Source organism: Bubalus kerabau, chromosome 5 (assembly GCF_029407905.1).
Source record: "Bubalus kerabau isolate K-KA32 ecotype Philippines breed swamp buffalo chromosome 5, PCC_UOA_SB_1v2, whole genome shotgun sequence".
NCBI classification, from domain to species: domain Eukaryota; kingdom Metazoa; phylum Chordata; class Mammalia; order Artiodactyla; family Bovidae; genus Bubalus; species Bubalus kerabau.
The window spans coordinates 77,482-101,921 of NC_073628.1; the positions used below are offsets into that span (position 1 = coordinate 77,482).

Here is a 24,440-nt window from a genome sequence, read left to right on the forward strand (position 1 = left end):
CTTAAAATCCAGCACTTTTCCTGGATGACCACTCATGTATTAGGCCACCAGGTCTCCTGAGCAGTTTGTCAGTGAAATCTGCTCCAGGGGGCTCTAGCCCAGGGATCCCATGGGGAGATAAGACTCCAAGAAGGAAGGAACACTGAGGGGCAGGAGCTGGGCCTGGGGGCAGCCCCAGACAGGGCCTATGCCAAAGCAGGAAGATCCCAGTAGGTTCTACGCAAACAGCAGTGTGGCTGTTAACAAGTAACCTTTTCTGTCCTAGAGGTTAATTCAAGCAGCATTAATGGAAAAAGGCCTGGTTGGAGAGGAAGGCTGCTAGAATGGTCCGAAACAGATGAGTTTCTGGGGTTGGTGTGAAAGGCATCAGGGACAAAGGTGTGTGGGGTGCTCTGAAGGGCCGGTGGATGAATTCAGGGACAGATGTTCTCAGTCCTCAGGCAGTAGAGGAGAAACACCCACACCTCGAAGTTTCCATATTCCTGTCCCGTTTAGGTGACAAAAATGAAGGGATGCCCAGTTTCTATATTAAAATTTATTTCATGCCAGAAAAGAAGGACAGACTAAAAATAAGCCTACTAAAGAGGCCAGGGTGCTAGAAGACTCTAGTGCATTACCTGGGACCCAGACCCACTCCTGGAAAGTGGCTGGGGCTGCTCACCCCAGGTGGACAGATGTTGATCCTGCCCTTCACATGGATCCCAACTTGGGGTTCTAGGCAGTCTGATTCAAGAGATTCGCCATCAGGAGAAAGCTTCTGACATTGAGAGCTTCAGCAGCGTGAAGAGTTAAGCAGCATCGTCAGCCCAGGCAGCGCTGTCACACCTGTGGCGAGTGGCCCTGAGTGCACGGGGTTAAGACCCGGGAAGACACTCCAGGGGCAGCCTCAGGTTGTGTGTTCTGGTTCAGCCACAATTTGTAAACGTGCCCGAGCTCTTCTTCAAGCAGAAGTCTTCATCAGAAATGGGCGGTGACTCCCAAGTAACCTCTGGTGTGAGAGGCGTTCCTCACAGTCTGTCCCAGCCATCAAACTGGAACACACAGAGGAAGTCGGTTACTGAAAACACTGGGCACGTGCGAGGGCCTGGAATCAAAGTTCCGTGAAACGGAAGCTTTTCTGTCTGCAAATGCTATTCAACCAAGTTAAGACGATGCCAAGCAGGGCTGGGCAAAACTGGGCGGCTAGAAGGGCTTTGCTTAAGTAACCAGTACAGACATACTGAGGCACACGTGCTCAAGAACATTCACTATTTGGAAAAGAGATCCAACTTTTACTTCCATTCACCCCTTAGTGTTTACTCTTGGGCAGCAACTCTTTTAAAATAAACCCCTAAAATCATAACACTACACAAATTTCTCTGGAACTAGAAAATGGCTCAGGTCAAATCCTGTAGGACTAATTCCAAAAGCCCATAGCGGCTACTTGACTTGTGACTATATGAAAGGAGGAAGTCAGTCCCTAGGTAAGGAAAGCCTCCTGTGTAAGCTGCCAAGTGGATATGACCGAGGCCTCTACTCCCCTGTGAGTGAGGCATCTGCTACTGTTCCTCTGGAGACACAAAGTGAAAGCATCGTGTTAGCTGGACTTTACTAGGTGATACAGCAATGTGACAGACACGATGGTCTTTATTTCCTCCAATGAATTGAGAAGTGACACCACCCTTTAGCTTATCCCCAAGAGCCAGACTCTGGATTGAGGGGCAATGATGTCTAACTCCATGAAAACATATACTGCAAGTTCTCATAGCCTTAAAAAGCCTCATATGCTCACTTTGGTCCAAATTGGTAAGAAAATAGCCTATTATAGCCAGAGGCTGGGGGCTTTTGCCAGTGGAGATGAAAGGAAAGGGCTGACCCGTGGCGCAGAAGCCCTAAGGCAGGGCACAGCCAAAGGCAGGGAGGTTTCCCTAGACGAAGCCATGAGCGCTCCGGTGAGGTCCACCTGGGGCAGTGCTACACCTGGCTGTAATCATGAACAATCCTCTTGAGAGACAGACTTCAGCGTTTAATGCTGCCCCTGTAGAAAATAACCCCTCGCATGAAGGCTATGCATGCTAACTGATTCTCATGGAAAACTTCACTTGTAGGAGGTTTGATATCTAGAGCAATGAAAGCTCTGGCTTTCTACTGCCAGTGGATAAGTCAATGGCTCTCACACTGTCCTACAAGCATCATCCCATACTGGTTCAGAGAACTTGAGAACTACATATTAGCCTGAAGCTGTGTGGTGCTCCTTCAGTTTAGGGTACAAAGAGCTGAAGTGTGATGATTGTAGAACGACAGCCCCATGGGCCTGGACCCTCATCTGCCACTCAGAGCGGGCACGAGGTGGCAGTTTCTTCACCCCATCACAGCACCCCATTAATAAGCACACAGACGGCCCAGAAAGTGCCTGGCGCAGAGTTAACAGCAATATTACCTGTTACTGTTACAGTGTTAGCCAAACAGGGCTCTGCTCAAGCTCAACCAGACCCCGGAGCAGAAGAGACCCCTCCTGTGACTGTGCAGCAGGCCATACCTTTCCAGTTTCCCTCTGGATGAGGTCCTGGATGTCGTCCGTCCAGCCGAGAAGCTCCACCAGCCTTTTCACACCATGGACCACATCCCCCAGCTGGGCCACGTCCCTGCCTCGAGGATTCCTAGCCAAGGACCCCACCAAGTCCCGGTTGATGAGCAGTCGGGGCACCGAGCTCCGCACAGCATCGGACAAGCTGGCAAAAGGTTCCACCTGAAAAATTGCCCAAACGTGAGGAGCGGGGTGCTCACCTTCCCAGGCCCTCAGGACCTTTGTGCCACAGTCCCTGAGGCCCTGGAGGCACAGCTGACCAAGGTGAGACCTTGGAGAAAACCCAGCACCGCTTCAATTCTGCGCCAGTGCTCCTGCTGCTCAGTCTCAGCAGCCTTGCATCCCTTCCCCTGAGCCTGCCTCTCATCCACGCCCCTTTCTCTCCTGCCTCTCCTGGCTCCCCCAGGTCTTCCTGCTGAAGTTCACCCACACCATCTCACCTGCCCTCCCCGTCCACGCACTGTCTTCTCCCGGCTCACCAGGGACATGACAGCCCATCTATCTGTTCCTGCTCCCTGAGGGCAAGTGCCCGACCCTCAGAGGGACCACCACTGAGGGGCTCCCGAGGCACCCGCTACAACAGGGCCTGGCAAACTCGGGGAAAACACACACAGCTCTGGGTCTCTGGCTGGTTGGAGGCCTGGGCACAGGTCTTTCTGGCCCCTCTGCCCCCGTAGTGCCTGCATCCAGTCAGGCACGGTGCCTTCAGGGTCTCATCACAGCCTTTAGAAGCTTCCTGAACGTCCAGTCCAGATGCATCTCCCAAGCGCCTCAAATGCATGTGCAGAACTGAATTCAGCAACCCCAACCCAGACTCCTCAGCAAAGGCCCTGACTTCCTACAGGAGAGACAGACACCTCCCCCTTCAGTCCTCAAAGAGACGCCAGGCTCGAAGTCCAGCCCTCCTCCCCTCTGCCATCTCTCACAGTCCCCAAGTCTGACTATGCTCAGCCTCCTGGACATGTGCTCAATTCATCCTGTTCCCAGATCGCTCTGATCTCAAGGATGACCAGATACACCCCTGGTTTCACTGCTTCTACAGAAAATCAGTCTCTGTGATAGATGTGACCTTGGAAGCCTGCTCCTGCCTGACATCTTTGCCCTCACGCGTCGTGCCCACCCACACCCTGGACACCTTCCTTCCCCCCAGTCCTCCCACGTGGACTGCTGCTCTCTCGGCCTGGAACACCACTGCCTCCTCACATGATGAATCCACTCATGTTCCAAAGGTAGGGCCCCAGAGTGTCCCACCAGCCCTCACCTCCTCTGCCTGTCTCGCTAGCCTCCTCCCCACACGTCTGTGCACCGTTAGGCCTGCTGACAAACCTCCAGGGAGGTCCCAAGGATGAGCAGCAGGTCTGCCATGGGGAAGTCAGCCAGATGCAGCAGGAACCTAGCAGGCAGCGGCTCCCCGAAGAACACGATGTCAGGCTTCGTGACGCCAGAGCAGACGGGGCAGCGGGGGACCCTGTCCACCATCACGTCGGCCTGGGTGACATGGAGAGAGTGGTCCAAGGGAGCCATACGGCACACTTGAAAAGGGAAAACCAACTTCTTACTGAGAATGTGTCAGACAGTCCCAACAGCTGAGACAGTAGCACAGTGAAGCCCCTGTGTATGGAGAACCCGGCTTCAGCAGTTACTAACACTGCCAGCTTTATCTCATACAGCCCCCAGAACCTGGGGAGATGGCAGTAATTTTTTTTGGGGGGGTCGCAGTATTTGAAAGCAGATCTTGGACACTACGTGCCATCTGACAGACTGAACACTATGCTCTGCACTCGGCAGGAGCGCTTGTCAGAGATTCTCAGCTGGTGAGGAAACCCAGCCGACCCTCAAACGCAGGGGCCAGGGCAACAACCCTTTGCACAACTGAAATCTGCACAAAATGTAGGTTAAGCCCTCTGTACACATGGTTCCTCCATATCTGTGGTTCTGTATCTGTGATTCAATCAGCTGTGGATCATATACTCCCAGAGTTCACAGTTATTTTCTTAAAAATCCACGTATGAGTGGACCCACACAGTTCAAACCCATGTTCAAAGTCAATTGTACTACTTAGATAGTCCTCAGCAGTACTCTGTAGGCATCTGGCTTACAACAGGTGTTACTCAGTGAAAACGACAGTATAAATTCGTCCCTGATTTCAGCTGAAGCGATCCTGACGTGACCTTAGCCCTGAAGACATTCAGGTCAGCTTGAACTCACTGGCTGGAGTTAGGACTCTCAACACTATCCACAGACCTCCTACTTGCAGGCCAGGGTGGAGCAGTGTGAGTCATTATATCCTGCTACACTTGTCCATGCTTGGGCTCGACATCAGAAGAGGAAACTACGGGAAAAGACACTTGCCTTATAAGGTAAACCTTTACCGCTAATGCAAATTTGTTTTTGCAGGCTGAACCCAGTAAGGAGCAGCAGAAGCAACAGACAAAAGAAACAGACTACTCAAAGACTTAGATATTAGCAGATCCAGATAAAAACTGTATTATGCTTAAATTTTTTAAAGGACAGGTTTGAAATACTTGTTGGAGATAAAAAGCTATACAAAGCATTGCAGTGGATTTGGAAAGGAACCAGATAGGGCTTGAAGTAATAAAAAGTAGAGTACTGAAAATTAAAGCTCAGTGGAGGGGCTTTATCCTCTATGGAAGAACAGTGTATCAATAAACTGGAAAGTAGATCAGGAGGAAGACTCAGAATGCAGCACCCAGGGGAACAAGACAGGATGCAGAAAAGAGTGGCCAAGGCTTCTGGGCGGAGCGTGAGCCAATCTCAGAGGTGTTTAACCCAGGGTCCAAAGAGGGAATACAGGGTCCACATGCATGGGGCAGCCACTGTCCAGAGGAATCACCATGACTGAGGGCTTGGGTTTTTTTAAGCAAAAATGAAGAAGATATCAAACTACAGATTCAGAAAGCTCTACAGAAGCCCAGAGGGTCGCAAAGAGTCAGACACAACTGAGGGCTGAGCAACAACATGGAGACAAAGCAGTGAAGCGCGAAACCCCACAGACAGGAGCTCTCAGATGGTCAGAGAAGAGCGAAAAGTGCTCCCAAAGTTTATACAGAAAGCGGAAGACTCAGACTAGCCGATACAATATGGAAAAAGATGATCACTGAAAGAAAAACATGCTAAATCCGACTTCATTAAGATGAAAAACTTCTCCTCTGTGAAAGACAATGTCAAGAGGATGAGAGAAGTCACAGACTAGGAGAGAATACTTGCAGAAGACAAATCTGATAATGCAAAGAATTCTTAAAGCTCAGCAATAAGAAAATAGGCAACTCAATTTAAAAATGGGCCCAAGACCTCACCAAAGAAGATACAGATGGCAAATGAGTATAAGAAACAAGTTCCACATTATATGTCACTGCTGCTACTGCTGCTGCTAAGTCACTTCAGTCGTGTCCAACTCTGTGCGACCCCATAGACGGCAGCCCACCAGGCTCCCCCGTCCCTGGGATTCTCCAGGCAAGAACACTGGAGCGGGTTGCCACGTCCTTCTCCAATGCATGAAAGTGAAAAGTGAAAGTGAAGTCGCTCAGTCGTGTCCGACTCTCAGCGACCCCATGGAACGCAGCCTACCAGGCCCTTCCGTCCCTGGGACTTTCCAGGCAAGAGTACTGGAGTGGGGGGCCACTGCCTTCTCCGTTATGTGTCACTAGGAAACTGCAAATTAAAACAATGAGATACCACTATCCACGTATAAGAACGGCCAAAATCAACACCAAGTGTTGTTGATGCAGAGCAACAGGAACTCACATTCACTGTGGCTAGAAATGCAAAATGGGGTGGCCACTTTGGAAGACACAGACTAAACACAGTCTTACCACAGGGTCATCAATCACATTGACTGGTATTTACCCAAAGGAGTTGAAAACACATCCACATAAAACCTGCATGTGGATGTTTGTAACAGCTTTACTCATGATTACCAAAACCTGGAATTAACCAAGGTGTCCTTTAGTAGGCGAATGGATAAACAAACTATGTTACATCCAGACAATGGAATATTCAGTTCAGTTCAGTTGCTCAGTCGTGTCCGACTCTGTGACCCCATGAATCACAGCATGCCAGGCCTCTGTCCATCACCAACTCCCAGAGTCTACCCAACCCATGTCCATCGAGTCAGTGATGCCATCCAGCCATCTCATCCTCTGTCATCCCCTTCTCCTTCTGCCTCCAATCCTTCCCAGCCTCAGGGTCTTTTCCAATGAGTCAACTCTTTGCATGAGGTGGCCAAAGTATTGGAGTTTCAGCTTTGGCATCAGTCCTTCCAATGAACACCCAGGACTGATCTCCTTTAGGATGGACTGGTTGGATCTCCTTGCAGTCCAAGGGACTCTCAAGAGTCTTCTCCAACACCACAGTTCAAAAGCATCAATTCTTGGACACTCAGATTTCTTCACCGTCCAACTCTTACATCCATACACGACTACTGGAAAAACCATAGCCTTGACTAGACAGACCTCTGTTGGCAAAGTAATGTCTCTGCTTTTAAATATGCTATCTAGGTTGGTCATAACTTTCCTTCCAAAGAGTAAGTGTCTTTTAATCTCATGGCTGAAATCACCATCTGCAGTGATTTTGGAGCCCCCCAAAAATAAAGTCTGATACTGTTTCCATGTTTCCCCATCTATTTCCCATAAAGTGATGGGACCAGATGCCATGATCTTAGTTTTCTGAATGTTGAGCTTTAAGCCAACTTTTTCAACTCAGCCTCAAAAAAAAAAAACAGCTATCAGGCCATGAAAAGACATGGCAGAACCTTAAATACATAATACTAAGTGAAAGAAGTCAATGAGAAGGCCGATGCTGTGTTATTCCAACTCTATGATGTTCTGGAAAAGGCAAAGTTATGATCGCCAACCTAAATGAAACACTGACACAATGACAGAGGAATGGATAAAGAAGATGTGGCACATACACACAAACGGAATATAACTCAACCATTAAAAAATAATAATAATGATACCTGCAGCAACATAGATGAACCCAGAGATTATCATACCGAGTCAGACGCAGACAAATATCATGAAGTGTCTGTCGTATATGGAATCCAATTTTTTATATGATACAAATGAACTTATTTACAAAACAAAAAAAGACACACAGATTTCAAAAACAAATTTATGGTTACCAATGAGGAACTGTGGTAGGGAGAATTAATCAGGAGTTTAACATATACACACTACTAAATATAAAACATAAAACAGATAACCAACAAGGACCTACTATATAGCTCAGGGAACTCAGTAATCTGTAATAACCTACATGGGAAAAGAATCTGAAAAGGGATCCACACGTATAAACTCAATCACTGTGCTGTACACTTGAAACTAACAACACTGCCAACCAGCTACTGTCGTTTGTCGTTCAGTTGCTCAGTCGTGGCCAGCTCTCTGCAACCCCATGGACTGCAGCACACCAGGCTTCCCTGACCCTCACTATCCCCTGGAGTTTGCACAAACTCCTGTTCACTGAGTCTATGATGCCATCCAACCATCTCAGCCCGTTGCCCCCTTCTCCTCCTGCCCCCAGTCTTTGCCAGCATCAGGGTCTTTTCCAATGAGTTGGCTCTTCATGTATCAGATGGCCAAAGTATTGGAGTTGCAGCATCAGCATCCGTCCTTCCAATGAATATTTAGGGTTGATTTCCTTTAGGATTGACTGGTTTGACTATACTTCAATAAAATAATAAGAATGATCATAAAGATCTGTGGTTGCTAAGGGCTTGGGTTCAGGGAGGGAATTAAGGTTGACTGATTACTGGATACAGGGTTTTCCTGGGGGTGATGAAAATACTCCAGAAGTAGACAGAGGTGGTGTTTGCACAATATAGTAAAAATACTAAATACCAATAAAGTGTAGACTTTAAAATGGTTAATTTTATGTTATGTGAATTCACCTCAATTAAAAAAAGACAGGCTTCTGTGCCATGTCGTTATTTCAGTTTCACCTTTATTTAAGATTTTCCACTCTACCTTACTCTACTTAAAAAAAAAAAAAAAAGCCATTCTAAGATTAAAAAGATATGGTATATATATATATACATGATGGTATATTACTCAGCCATTAAAAAGAATTAAATAATGCCATTTGCAGCAACATGGATGGACCTAGAGATTATAATACTAAGCGAAGTCAGACAGAGAAAAATGAATACCATATGATATCACTTGTATGTGGAATCTAAAATACAGCACAGGGATACCAGAAGCTACTTCCAGAACACGTGCTCAGAGGAGCCCAAGGCTGCAGGTCTGGCGATCACACTCGGATGAACCACTGTCTAGAGGAGAGGAGAGACGGTGTTTGCCTGCCTTTAGCCCAGGCCACTGTGTGAGGTCCTCCAGCGTCCACGTGGGAACTCTCCCCAGACTGTGTGTTACAAGCCCCCCGGCTTTGGCCTGCCGGTCCTCCTCCATCCAGGCCCTCTCTGAGACGGCACTGAAGATCAAGCCCTGAGCCTTTGGAGTGGGCAGACTGACTCCAAGACGTTAGACTAACAGAGAACTAACCCTAGGGCGTTTCAAATAGCGAGAACTCACACAAAGGAAACCACCTGAATATAAGACCTGGCATCACCCAACCACCAGCAGCACCCTGTGCGGGACGCCTCATCTAAACAACAGACAAAGAAAAATACAAACCCAACCATCAGCAGACAGGATTACCACCTCACTCAGCCTTGCCCAGCAGAGGAAAAACAAACAAACAACAAAAAGAAAAAACTCAGCACATATCTCACCCTATAGGAAGCTTACACAAACCACTGGACCAACCTTAGGAGGGCAGAAACCAAAAGGAAGAAAGAATTCAACATTGAAGCCTGGGAAAAAGAGACTTCAAACACAATAAGTTAAAAGAAAATAATGAAAAGTCAGAGAAATACTACACAGATGAAGGAACAAATTAGAAACACAGAAGTCCAAATAAATGAAGAGGGAATAGGCAAACTACCTGAAAAAGAATTCAGAATAATTATAGCAAAGATGATCAAAAACCTTGAAAACAAAATGGAGAAACTGCAAGAGTCAATTAACAAAGACCTAGAAGAATTAAAAAATAAATATACAGGAACAAACAACGCAATTACTGAAATTAAACATACCCTGGAAGGAACCAATAGCAGAATATCTGAAGCAGAAGAATGAATCAGTGAGCTGGAAGATAAAATGGTGGAAATAACTTCTGAAGAGCAGAATAAAGTAAAAAGAATGAAAAGAACTGAGGATAGTCTTAGAGACCTCTGGGACGATCTCAAATGCACCAACATTCAAATTATAGGGGTCCCAGAAGAAGAAGAGAAAAAGAAAGGATATGAGAAAATTGTAAATCAAGTCCAAGAGGCACAAAGAGTCCCATACAGGATAAACAAAAGGAGAAACACACCAAGACACATACTAATCAAACTAACAAAGACTAAACTCAAAGAAAGAATATTAAAAGCAACAAGGGAAAAGCAACAAGTAACATAGAAGGGAAACCCCATATGTTTAATAGCTGATCTTTCAGCAGAAACTCTGCAGGCCAGAAGGGAATGGCAGGATATGTTTAAAGTACTGAAAGAGAAAAATCAACAACCAAGATTACTGTACCCGGCGAGGATCTCATTCAAAATTGGTGGAGAAATAAAAAGCTTTTCAGACAAGCAAAAGTTAAGTGACTTCAGTACCACCAAACCAGCTTTACAACAAATATTAAAAGGATTTATATAGTCAAGAAATAGAAAAAAAAAGATAAAAATCAACCCCAAATAATTAAGAAAATGGCAATAGGAACATACATATCAATAATTACTTTAAAGGAAAATGGATTAAATGCTCCAGCCAAAAGACACAGACTGGCTGAATGGGTACAAAAACAAGACCCACACATATGCTGTCTGCAAGAAACCCACTTCAGACCTGAAGACACACAGAGACCGAAAGGGAGAGGATGGAAACATATATTCCATGCAAATGGGAAGCAAATGAAAGCTGGAGGGGCAATCCTCACATTAGACAAAACAGACCTTAAAATAAAGTGTATTACAAGAGATAAGGAAGGACACTACATAATGATCAAGGGATCGAACCAAGAGGAAGACATGACACCTGTAAATACCTCTGCACCCAACACAGGCGCACCGCAGTACATAAGACAAGCACGACACAGGCGCACCGCAGTACATAAGACAAGCACGACACAGGAGCACCGCAGTACATAAGACAAGCACGACACAGGCGCACCGCAGTACATAAGACAAGCACGACACAGGCGCACCGCAGTACATAAGACAAGCACGACACAGGCGCACCGCAGTACATAAGACAAGCACGACACAGGCGCACCGCAGTACATAAGACAAGCACGACACAGGAGCACCGCAGTACATAAGACAAGCACGACACACAGGCGCACCGCAGTACATAAGACAAGCACGACACAGGCGCACCGCAGTACATAAGACAAGCACGACACAGGCGCACCGCAGTACATAAGACAAGCACGACACACAGGCGCACCGCAGTACATAAGACAAGCACGACACAGGCGCACCGCAGTACATAAGACAAGCACGACACACAGGCGCACCGCAGTACATAAGACAAGCACGACACAGGCGCACCGCAGTACATAAGACAAGCACGACACAGGCACACCGCAGTACATAAGACAAGCACGACACACAGGCGCACCGCAGTACATAAGCACAACACAGGAGCACCGCCGTACATAAGACAAGCACAACACAGGAGCACCAAAGTACATAAGACAAGCACGAACAGACGTAAAGGCAGAAACTGAAAGCAGGAGACTTTAACACCCCGCTCACACCAGTGGACAGATCATCAAAACAGAAAATTGATAAGGAAACACAAGTCTTAAAGGATACATTAGATGAGATGGATCTCAATGATACCTTCAAGACACTCCATCCAAATGCAGAAGAATACACCTTCTTCTCATGTGGACATGGAACATTCTCCAGGACAGACCATATCTTGGGTCACAAATCAAATCTCAGTAAATTTAAGAAAACTGAAATCATATCAAGCATCTTCTGCGACCACAATGCTATGAGACTAGATATCAATTACAAGAAAAAAACTGTAAGAAACACTTGGAGATTAAACAACACATCTCTAAATAAGCAACAGGTTACTGAAGAAATCAAAAGGGAAATCAAAAAATTTCTGAAAACAAATGGCAATGAAAACACAAAAACTCAAAGCCTATGGGATGCAGCAAAAGCAGTTCTAAGAGAGTTTATAGCAATACAATCCTACCTCTAAAAAACAAGAAAAACATCGAATAGATAGCCTAACATTACACCTAAAACAACTCGAAAAAGAAGAACAAAAAAAAATTAGTACAGAAATAAATCATATAAATAAAAAAAATGAAAGAAAAAACAGTAAAGATTAATAAAACTAAAAGCTGGTTCTTTGAGAAGATAAACAAAATTGACAAAACATTAGCCAGACTCAATATGCCAGAAGATCTGGAAAACTCAGCAGTGGCAACAGGACTGGAAAAGATAAGTTTTCATTCCAATCCCAAAGAAATGCTTTGCCAAAGAATGCTCAAATTAACATACAATTGTGCTCATTTCACATGCCAGCAAAGTAATGCTCAAAATCCTTCAAGTTAGGCTGCAATAATACGTGAACAGAGAAATTCCAGATGTATAAGCTGGATTTAGAAAAGGCAAAGGAACCAGAGATCAAATTGCTAACATCCGTTGTATCACAGAGAAATCAAGGTAATTCCAGAAAAACATCTACTTCTGTTTAACTGACCACACTAAAGCCTTTGACTGTATGGATCACAACAAACTGTGGAAAATTCTTAAAGAGATGGGGATATCAGACCACCTTACTTGCCTCCTGAGAAACCTGTATGCAGGTCAAGAAGCAACAGTTTGAACCATACATGAAACAATGGACTGGTTCAAAATTGGGAAAGGAGTACATCAAGGCTGTGTATTGTGAAAAAGCTGGCTTAAAACTCAACATTCAGAAAACTAAGATCATGGCATCTAGTCCCATCACTTCATGGCAAATAGATGGGGAAAAAAATGGAACAGTGACAGACTTTTTTTTCTTGAGCTCAAAAATCACTGTGGATGGTAACTGCAGCCATGAAATTAAAAGACACTTGCTCCTTGGAAGAAAAGCTATGAAAAACCTAAACAGCGTATTAGAAAGCAATGACATCACTTTGCCAACAAAAGTCCATATAGTCAAAGCTATGGTTTTTCCAGTAGTCATGTACAGATGTGAGAGTTGGACCATAAAGAAGGCTGAGCTCTGAGGAATTGATGCTTTCAAACTGTGGTGCTAGACAAGACTCTTGTGCGTCCCTTGGACAGCAAGGAGATCAAACCAGTCAATCCTAAAGGAGATCAACCCTGAATACTCATTGGAAGGTCTGATGCTAAGCTGAAGCTCTAATACTTTGGCCACCTGATGCAAAGAACTGACTCATTGGAAAAGACCCTGAGGCTAGGAAAGATTGAGGGCGGGAAGAGAAGGGGCAACAGAGGATGAGATGGTTGGATGGCATCACTGACTCAAGGGACATGAGTTTGAGCCAACTCTGGGAGATAGTGAAGGACAGGGAATCCTGGCATGCTGCAGTCCACGGTATCACGAAGAGTCAGACACGACATAGCAAATGAACAATAGCAATGCTCTATAGTTAACCAAAAACAGTAAGCGGAGCTGTAGTTACTGACACAAGATATCTATGAAATTTGCCCAGGGACAAAGCAATGTGAATATTAGTTATCTCATTAATGGAAAAAACTGATTGTGTGTGGGTGTAGGTACATAGAAATGTGCATGTATGTTTATATATACACACACATACCCAATGGGCTACAGGAACTGCCAGAAGGCAGATTCACTTTTCCCTACATATTTTGTATGTGCTTAAATTTTTTTTAATCTGCAAATATCCTATGGCCCAATAAGTTTATATTTATAGATACTGGGAGTTAGGACTTGCACATTAAAAAAAAATTGAAGTACAGCTGATTTACAACACTGCATTAGCTTCATGCGTGTAGCAAAGTGATTCAACTATACACATGTATGTGTGTGTATTCTGTTTTTATTCTTTTCCCTTATAGGTTATCAAAGATACTGAATATAGTTCCCTGTGCTGTACAGTAAATCCTTGTTGTCTGTACTGCCTTAATTTTGACAAGTAAATATTGATTTTTTATTTTAAAATTAAAGAAAATCATTTTCATAGTATTACTGTTCTATTGTCCTTCCAACATAATGCTTATAAAATACCACTTCTCAAGATTATTCCCAGTGAGAAGTGCAGAGCAAAAGAAGTCTCTGTGACAACTTACCCAGAAGTCCTCCCCTGGGTAGGGTCTTCGGCAGATGGTGCACGTGGCAGAGGCAAGGGATCCATGAGCTTCAACGAGCTTTGAGGCAGGGATGCCAGATGCTGAAATTCAAACTGAAGGTAAGTGCTGCTGCCTCTGGGGTGGGGACACAAGCCCCCCAGTGTCACCTCTGGGCATGGCAGGCCCCCAGGAGAAGCCTCAGCCCTCTGTGGAAGCCTTACCTCTATAACCCACAGACAAAAGCCTGCTGATCAGAATAAGCTCCGTGATGAGGCTCTGACAAGGAGGCAAATCACAGTTAAAACAAAGTCTAATATCACGTGGAAAAAATTATCAACATAGCTCATAAGTGTGTGTGTGTGTGTGTGTGAGTTGCTCAGTTGTGTCTGGTACTTTTTGCAACCCCATGGACTATAGCCCACCAGGCGCCTCTGTCCATTGGATTTCCCAGGCAAGAATACTGGAGTGGGCTGCTATTCCCTTCTCCAGGGGACTGTCCCAACTCAAGGATCAAACCCAGTCTCCTGCATGGCAGGCAGATTCTTCACCATCTGAGCCACCAGGGAAGCCCATGAAAAGATACTCAGCATCACTCATAACTAAAAAACTGCAAACCAAAACTACAATGAGATACCACCTCACACCAGTCAGAATGGCCATCATCAAAAAAATCTACAAACCATAAATGCTGGAGAGGATGTGGGGGAAAGGGCACCCTCTTACACAGTTGGAGGGAATGTACATTGATACAGCCACTATGGAAAACAATATGGAGATTCCTAAAAAACTGAATAAAACTACCATATGACCCAACAGTCCCACTACTGGGCATAAACTCAGAAAACTATAACTGAAAAGACACAAGTACCTCAATGTTCACTGCACCACCATCTACAAATAACTAGGACACGGAAGCGACCCAGATGTCCATCGACATCGAGTGGATAAAGCAGCTGTGGCACATGCAGACAGGGGAGTGCTAGCTACAACAAGGGACGCGTCGGAGCCAGTACTAACGAGGTGGATGGACATAGAGCCTGTTATACAGTGGAGTAAATCAGAAAGAGAAAACAAACATCGTATATTAATGCATGTATGTGGAATCCAGAAAGATGGTCCTGATGAACCTATTTACAGGGCAGCAGTGGAGATGCAGACATAAAGAACAGACTTATGGACACAGGGTGAGGAGGAGAGGATGGGACAAATGGAGAGAGTGGCATGGAAACACACACACACTACTGTACGCTGGACCGCCGGTGCTCGTCTGCTGTCAGATGCATTCCTTTTTATAGCTCCCTGTATGACTCGGGGAGCTCAGCTGTGCGTCTGTGGCAACCTACAGGGGCAGGAGGCGGGAGGGAGGCTCAAGAGGGAGCAGACGCATATATACCTATGGCTGATTCATGTTAATGTATGGACATTTTTTTTAATTAATGAATAGCAAAAAAAAAAAACAAAACAAAGCCTGTGAAAACACAGTAGAAAAACATTTGACGTAAGTCTAGATCAAATTACACCCAACCAAGAAAAACATTTTCTATGCTACAGACACCAAGAGTAAGAAAATACTGCTAATATAAATACATTTCCAAAAACCTGTGGAAAAACAAACAAAAGGTGACTTATCATGCAAGTTCTGTTACCACCATGAGCTTTGGAAGGCCATGGGTATGAAGACCTGGTTCTTGCTGCCATGTTCCCACCGTCCCCACTCTATACATGTGAAGGTCACAGCCGCACACTCCCACTTCCCACAAGCCTGCGCTGCTGCATTTCCAGGAAAGAGATCATCCCCATTGGGGTGTTCACTACTGCCTATGCGGTTCCAAGTTGTAGAGTCCTTCTAGCAAGTAAACATTTTCCTGGAGTTGAGACAGCTCCTTTTTTCAATTCACAAGACACCTGTAGCCTGGCTGAGCTGCCGCTGGCTCGCAGAGAGCTGCCTGTCAGCACCTGCAGAAAAGAAAAGGCCCAGCAACTGCTTCTCCAGGGTGCACGGCCAGAGGTCAGCATGACCCACGAGTCACTGCGCGTGGCCACCATCTAGGTACAGTCAAGAAATCACCACACTGAATTTGATATTAAGGAACTGTTAGTGATTTCTTTCTGTGATAATGATATCACGGTTGTGTTTTAGAAGTCTTTATCTTCTAAAGATACCCATTGCTGGATTTATAGATTAAATTTATGATGAGAGGGATTTGCTTCAAAATACTCAGGGGTGAGAGAAGACGGGGGTAGGACACAGGTTAAACAGAATGGCCATGATGAGATAATGAGGCCATGAGTGTTCATCACATTCCTCTCACTGTGTGCTCAAAAAATTCCATAATGAAAACTTGAAAAAAGAAAACCATCAGATCAACAAAACCAGAAGCTCCCAATGTCAACTTTAGCTCTATCCCAAACTCACAACCTAGAAAGTGGGTCCACCAATGAGGTCCTAACAGTGATACTTAAAACACAAAGAGGACATTTTTGCTGGAGATGATGGCAAAACTTCTTGGGTCAAAATCAGCCACAAGGATGGGGAATAAGAACTAGGACTCAGCCCTACCTAGAAACAGGCACCTGAGCCTTCCCTGCGGGATCGAAAAGGTGTGGAACAGGAACGAGGCTCACCTCTCTCGAGCCCGTCGATGTTCTGTGTGTAGAGCCGCAGAAGCAGCCCCTTCTCGTGCAGCAATCGGAGGAAGTAGTGAGTAGCATTGGGCCTATAGTTCCCAGGGTACAGCTTCTTGGCGAAAGTGAAAAATGGCTTGGGGTCATGAAAGAAAAATGAGAGCTCAAAAATGGCCTCAGGGTAGGGGAGCTTGTACTGCTGGAGGATGCTGTAGTAGCCAACCCCTGGAGACCTGCAGAGAGAAGCGAGAGGCTCTGAGCCCTTCAAGAGACAGCAGGGAGTGGAGGGAGCTGTGGGAAGAGCTCTGGGAGTGCAAGGCACCTGAAGTCTGGGATGCCGCTGGGTGTGCTGATGCCGGCCCCCACCATGACCACCACCCTCTGGCAGGCTCTGGTCTTAATCAGCTCAGCGATGTCCTGCAGGAGAAACTTCTTCTGACTGTGGCCTCCACCTCCAGTGTCACTTGAGGCACCAGCAAAACAAGATATGGACCATCCTCCACCTGGAATACTGATAGAAAAGGAGAGCAGCCAGGTAACCGATGATAATCGAGCTGATGCCGGCAAGAATGAGCAATGTCTGACTTCCACCAGCCCCACCACTAAAAATGACTACACTTCCTTCCCGCCCCACAAACGACCATCTTTCTTATCGTGGGATAAAACAGAAACTCTGAAATCAAGATGTATTTGGGAGCAAAAATTTCAGGTTAATGGGAACTGTGCAATTCAGGAAAGTATCATTTCACAATTCCTGTTATCAAAAGCTAGTGAAGGCTCAAGCTAGAGCCAAGACACCTGGGGATGCTCTCTGCAGAGCCATACACCCTAACATAGAAAGGATGTGACAAATACTCAGTGACATTTAAAGCAAATTAAACATCTCAGACTTTACGCCAAATATTCAGTTCAGTCACTTAGTCGCATCCGACTTTTTGTGACCCCATTGACTTCAGCACACCAGGCTTCCCTGTCCATCACCAACTCCTGGAGCTTGCTCAAACTCATGTCCATTGAGTCGGTGATGCCATTCAACCATCTCTGTCATCCCCTTCCCCTCCCACCTTCAATCTTTCCCAGCATCAGGGTCTTTTCAAATGAGTCAGTTCTTTGCATCAGGTGGCCATAGTATTGGAGTTTCAGCTACAGCATCAGTCCTTCCAATGAATATTCAGGACTGATTTCCTTTAGGATTGAACTGGCTGGATCTCTTTGCAGTCCAAGGGACTCTCAAGAGTCTTCTCCAACACCACAGTTCAAAAGCGCCAATTCTTTGGCACTTAGCTTTCTTTACAGTTCAACTCTCACATCCAAACATGACTACTGGAAAAACCATAGCTTTGACTAGACAGATCTTTGTCGGCAAAGTAACATCTCTGCTTTTTAATATGCTGCCTAGGTTGGTCATAGCTTTTCTTCCAAGGAACAAACGTCTTTTAATTTCATGGCTGCAGTCACAATCTGAAGTGATTTTGGAGCCCCAAAAAAGATAAAGTCTCTCACTGTTTCCATTGTTTCCCCATCTATTTGCTATGAAGTGATGGGACCAGATGCCATGATCTTCGTTTTCTGAATATTGAGCTTTAAGCCAACTTTTTCACTCTCCTCTTTCACTTTCATCAAGAGGCTCTTTATTTCTTCTTCCCTTTCTGTCATAAGGGTGGTATCATCTGCATATCTGAGGTTCTTAATATTCCTCCTGGCAATCTTGAGTCCAGCTAGAGTTTCATCCAGCCTGGAATTTCACATGATGTACTCTGCACATAAGTTAAATAAGCAGGGTGACAATATACAGCCTTGCCGTACTCCTTTCCCAATTTGGAACCAGTCTGTTGTTCCATGTCCAGTTCTAACTGTTGCTTCTTGACCTGCATACAGATTTCTCAGGAGGCAGGTAAGGTGGGTCTGGTATTTCCATTTCTTTAAGAATTTTCTACAAGTTTGTTGTGATCCACACAGTCAAAGGCTTTGGCATAGTCAATAAAGTAGAAGTAAATGTTTTCCTGGAACTCTCTTGCTTTTTCGATGATGATCAATCCTCTGCCTTCTCTAAATCCAGCTTGAACATATGGAAGTTCACATTTCATGTACTGTTGAAGCCTGGCTTGGAGAATTTTGAGCATCCCATTGCTAGCATGTGAGATGAGTACAATTGTGCGGTAGTTTGAACATTCTTTGGCATTGCCTTTCTTTGGGATTGGAATGAAAACTGACCTTTTCCAGTCCTGTGGCCACTGCTGAGTTTTCCAAATTTGCTGGTATTTTGAGTGAAGCACTTTCACAGCATCATCTTTTAGGATCTGAAATAGTTCCATTGGAATTCCATTGCCTACCACTAGCTTTGTTCGTAGTGACGGTTCCTAAGGCCCACTTGACTTCACATTCCAGGATGTCTGGCTCTAGGTGAGTGATCACACCATCCATCGTGGTTATCTGGGTCATGAAGCTCTTTTTTGTATAGTTCTTCTGTGTATTCTTGCCACTGCTTCTTAATATTTTCTGTTTCTGTTAGGTCCATACCATTTCTGTCCTTTACTGTACCCATCTTTGCCAAATATTAACAGAATGTTAAGTAGGTTCAAGACACCATTCCAAAAAGAAACACTCATATCCTGACACCGAGGGATTCAAACTGCTGCAGAGCCTCCATCTTCTATGTTCGCAGCCATTCAGGAGGCTGCTCATTTTTTATAGCAGCCAAACATATGAAACAACCCAGGCAAGGCAAGAGCCGACTGGAGCTGGGGGTCACCCTACAAAACTCCAGGAGTCTCAGGTCATCTGCAGAAGCCAGGAACTGAGACACTCACAACACTAACTGTTTGGAGTATGAGATGGTTTTCCACAAGAGAAAAAGAGCAAAACACACAATAAAGATGCCACAGGCTTCGGAGAGGCATCAGGACTAAGAGGCTCCACAACCAGAAAGAAGACAAAGACAACACAAACCGCACAACAGGCGCAGCGCCTGAATACGCCCACCTGAGGCAAGTCTGCAGCAGTGGGGCACACAGGCAGGGCCCAGTGCGGGCCTGAAGGCACTAGACTTCCTGATCTGCTCAAGGGCCTCATTCGGTATCTGCCTGAGCTACACAGTTTCATCACCTGCTGCTAGCATGCTGGCAACCTGTCCAGAGTTCAAGACGGCCAGCCCCACTCCACAGAGCATCTGCCCCTCACCCCAAGGCTGGCAGCCACCACGCCCATCTTCCAGAAGGCCCCGATGACCCACAGCTAGGACTTCGGCCCTCGGTATAGACCCCTCCACCCTGACAGGAAGAGATTAAACAAACTGAAACGAAAACCCACCCCAAATGATTGATAAATCTAAAGTGAATAGACACAAAAAGAGGAAAGAGAGTATTTATTTTACTCATTTGTGATACAGTTAAGAAATAAGCACCCTAAAAGCATATCTTCAGATACAGGCCAGGACAATCCAGAGCTTATCTTCCAGGAGTGTGGTCCTAGCTCACTTTGTTTTGCCCGCTGTCTCTGGTTTTCCTTTTGCTCCTGCACAATCTGCACACTCACCTGCTTACACCCTGCTGCTGAGGTTCTCCCTGATGCCCTCGGACCCCACAGTGCCAGAGCATCTTAGCACCACACACCCCACCCCAGTGACAGTTTCAGGCCCGCTACTCCCTCTCATAGACCTCTCCTTTCCTGGTTTTGTACTCACTCTAAACCCAGCTCCTTTACCTGAAAAGACCTTTTTACCCCTCAGCATGTCTAGAATCTCCCAGAGCCAAGGCCACCTCCTTCATGAAGCCACTGCCCAACCCAGTAAGAAGTCACCTTTGCCCTCCTCTAAAGAGTAACAATACTGGCTCCCCTTCTTCACTTTAGGGTGCCTGTCACCCCTTCCCTCCTGAAGTAACACTGCACAGCTGCCTCTCACAGTCCACTCTGAGGTCAATGACAGTGCAACTCAGGAGCTCACTGGCCACTCAGTCCACTTGTGATGCCTCTCCTGGCAAACCATCATCTTGGTTTTCCAAAGAACAGGCCTCAGAAAAGTATGTAATGAGAAAGAGGAACTGGCAAGGGAAGGCAGGGCTGAGGGCACGAAAAGGGGAGTCAGAGCCCTAGTCACTATTGCCTCATTAAGTCACTCAAGCACCCTGAGCCTTGGCTGCCAAAGCCAAAAGCAAGGGAGCCAGAGATTATTCCAACAGTCTTTTGAAAAAACCCACAGCTGTAAATCTCCCAGCAGAAAGTACAGGAAATACAGCAGAGAAACAATGCTTTCCCACTCCTCCCCATGCTCTTCCAGAGATGCCCATGGATTCTGAAGAAAGTTCTGCTCCACCCAAGTCTTCCATAAAAGCACAAGACAAGGCAGCTCTCCTGAGTGCACATCAATGAAATCTCCAAAGGGGGGTTTCCAGTGAAAACCATAGTTAGGAAGGAAAAAGATGGCTCTGGCTACAACCACAGCTATTAAATGTCCACTTCACATAGCGTCAAGAACATCTGTTCACCTAAGGTCCTCAACCAAACATTTCTGTGCTCCTTCCAAATGCAAATTATGGGAAATACAAAAGGAATCAGAGGAAAGTTGTGATACTGTGATTTAGAATCATATATATCTATTCAGCTCAGTTCAGTCGCTCAGTTGTGTCTCTTTGCAACCCCATGGACTGCAGCACGCCAGGCTTCCCTGTCCATCACCAACTCCCAAGGCTTGCTCAAACTCATGTCCATCAAGTCAGTGACGCCATCCAACCATCTCATCCTCTGTCACCCCTTCTACTCCTGCCTTCAATATTTCCCAGCATCAGTCTTTTCCAGTGAGTCAGTTCTTCACATCAGGTGGCCAAAGTATTGGAGTTTCAGCTTCAGCATCAGTCCTTCCAATGAATATTCAGGACTGACTTCCTTCAGGATTGACTCTTTGGATCGCTTTGCAGTCCAAGGGATGCTCAAGAATCTTCTCCAAACACTTCAAAAGCATCAATTCTTCGGCGCTCAGCTTTCGTTATAGTCCAACTCTCACATCCATATATGACTACTGGAAAAACCATAGCTTTGACTATATCTAACAATATATATTTTCAGTCTTAGTCCCAGACCCTTAGAATTTCCTAAGAGCAATGGGAACACCTTTTGTTACAGTATTTGGTCTTTTGGCCTCAGGCCCTGAAATCCCTTCAGAGTTATGAAGTGAAATAAGTGTCCTGTTATTCATAACAAGCCTCTTACAACTAGGCTGAGTTTATGTTAATGAGGTGATTACTGGAAATCCCCTAAGGATGGGGTATGGTTGCCAGGGAAACCAACCACCATTTAGAGGGTTGGAATCTCCATGAAAACCCAAAAGCAAGAGGTTCAGAAAGCTTCCACGTGCCAGGCCCCAAACTCCACAGGGACAGAGGCTCCTGCATTTGGAATTCTCCCAAACCTCAGCCTGGGCATCTCTTTATCTGGTTGTTCATTCATACTTTTTAATATCCTTTATAATAAACTAGCAATCTACTAAGTAAACCAGTTTCTTGAACTCTGTGAGCGGCCCTAGCAAATTAATCACATCAGAGGAGGGGGTCACAGGAAGCTCCGATCTGTAGTCCGTTGGTCAGAAGCACAAGTGGGCCTGGATCAGTGGCTGAAGTGATGTCAGTCCTATGGGACTGAGCCCTTAACCTTCGGAATCTGGTGCGGTCTCCAGGTTGACAGAGTCAGGATTCAGTTACATTTGACATCCGGTTGGTGTCTGTGGAAAACTGAAAAGTTGCTCGCTGGTATTGAAATAAAACCCATTGTTCAGTGCTTACTCGAGTACTTAATGTGTACTTCTCATTTACACAAGTAAAACGTCTGCCACTGAAAAACACACGGACTGAATTTTACCAAACGTCTAGAAAATACTGAAGATGTATGACTTAAAGTAAATGCTCCATGGAATGAGATCTACTGAGAGTAGGGGTAAGCTGAGGAGCAAGCACAGATGCTGCTTGGGAAATGGAGACAAAGGACACTTTCAAACAGGAGCCCCTACAAGCTCAAAAGGCAGAAATTCCAAATTGTAGACAGCCTATGCAAGCAAACTGCTCTTCACAGGTACCTTCATGCCTCCAGTTTGGGCTGCAAGTGGTAGCAAGGATTTACTGATTGATAAGGTCACTATTTAGCCAGGCCCCAACCACACAACTGCCTGCAGATTCTGAAACTGAAATAAGCTCCATGGAGGCAACAATTTGACCCCTGCTCCATCACTGCACCTAGAACCGTCTGGTAGATGATAAGTTTCTTGGATGAAAGAAAGACTCCTCCTTGGTACCTCTTTATTAAAAGTCTTCAGTATTTTTGGTAGTTGTGTAAGAAGGCATTAAGTGAATGTACCACTATTTACTGAAATATTTGTCCATTATTGGGCATGAAGTTAGTTTCCTAACAACTGTGATTAACAACTATGGTCTTAAGATTTTTCCACTTGAACGTCCGATTTCTAGGCAAGGATTCAAAATGTGCAATTCCAGTGTATGAACCTGAGTAAGGGTAGGAACATATGCTGGTGGGAGTATTAATTGCACGACGTTTATGTGGGGCAATAAAATGTTGACACAGGAGTTCCACTACTAGAGATTTATCCAAAAGGTGGAGTACGAACAAGGTTATTCAACACAGCACTATTTGTAATAACTAAAGATTAGAAACATTTTCAACACGAGACTGGTTAAATTAAGTATGAAACGTCCAAAGAATGGAATTCTACAGATTAGCATAAAAGACTGAGAAAGCATTTAAGTTTAGAATGGAAGTAACCCCAAAACACGTTAAGTGGAAAAAAAAAAAAAAAAAAAGGAGAGGTACAGAACAGAATCTAACTAAAACGGGGTCCGGATGTCAAGAATGAACATTAAGTGTTGTTTACACACGTCCAAAATACCCCTGGGAAGAAACGAGAAACCGTTGCCATCCGGGACTCCAGAACGCCCTTCTGAGCCGCCTGAGCCGTGACTTGCCCTTTTCAGGTTCTCCAATCGTCCCACTGACCACTCAGGGGGAAGCCTGACATCCCTGCTCGCCTGAGGGGGTCGGTGTCCTCCCTGGGCCCCGCCCGGCACCGCAGGCGCCCCCGCCCGGAACGAACCGAGGCCAGCGGGTCCACGCCCGCGCACCTCGCAGGCCCCAGAACCTGAGGGCTGGAACAGCTGAACAACGAAACAGCGCCATGCTTCTCCGCAGCGCGCAAGGTCAGGTGCCCAGGGGTCTCGTGCGCGCCCCGCCCCCCGCGAGCGCGCCCCGCCCCCCGCGAGCGCGCCCCGCCCCCCGCGAGCGCGCCCCGCCCCCCGCGAGCGCGCCCCGCCCCCCGCGAGCGCGCCCCGCCCCCCGCGAGCGCGCCCCGCCCCCCGCGAGCGCGCCCCGCCCCCCGCGAGCGCGCCCCGCCCCCCGCGAGCGCGCCCCGCCCCCCGCGAGCGCGCCCTTTCTTAGCCTCACCCTCTTTCCCCGCCCCTGTGCGTGTTTCCTGCGCGTCCTTCCTGGCCGTCCCGCTCAGCTCGTCCCGCCCCTCCAAGCGCACCTTCGCCAGGTCTTCGCGAGCCCTTACCCTAGCCTCACGTTCTCTTTCCCCCTCCCAGCAGCCCAGGTGGAGGTGGACGTTAGGTGGGGGTGGTTTCCTATTCTATTGAGTTCCAGCCTCTGGTTCCCAAGACCAAACCTGGAACCTGCATTTCTCTACCCTCGCTCTCACCTTTTTTCTGTTGAGATGGAGATGAGAACTAACACTTTGGGGAGCGCTTTTTGTGGTCAGGCATCATATTTATACTTAGTCCTCGCAAGCCACTACTAGGAAGGTGGTATTGTTAACCCCACTTGAATCAAGAACATTGGGTCACAAAGGTCACAAAGCCAGCTCGACCTAGGCGCCCGTACTCTTCAATGCCTCAGTAG

General features: G+C 46.2%; 1 protein-coding gene across 3 annotated transcripts; it reads right to left on the reverse strand.

Moving 5' to 3' along the window:
• Nucleotides 1-520: 520 nt before the first annotated feature.
• On the reverse strand, nucleotides 521-24,397 carry SIRT3 (sirtuin 3). Of its 3 annotated transcripts, none has more exons than XM_055580395.1 (7): nucleotides 24,241-24,397; nucleotides 16,870-17,058; nucleotides 16,548-16,780; nucleotides 13,923-14,023; nucleotides 3,893-4,054; nucleotides 2,519-2,728; nucleotides 521-1,031 (listed from the first exon to the last, which is right to left on the reverse strand). In XM_055580395.1, the coding sequence occupies exons 2-7, from the start codon at nucleotides 16,914-16,916 to the stop codon at nucleotides 1,008-1,010; spliced, it is 777 nt and encodes a 258-aa protein (XP_055436370.1). In that variant the 5' UTR covers nucleotides 16,917-17,058; nucleotides 24,241-24,397; the 3' UTR covers nucleotides 521-1,007. The 3 variants fall into 3 exon arrangements, with proteins under 3 accessions (XP_055436370.1, XP_055436371.1, XP_055436369.1); XM_055580396.1 differs by lacking the exon at nucleotides 24,241-24,397 and adding an exon at nucleotides 23,988-24,006; XM_055580394.1 differs by lacking the exon at nucleotides 24,241-24,397 and adding an exon at nucleotides 23,641-23,786.
• Nucleotides 24,398-24,440: the final 43 nt, after the last annotated feature.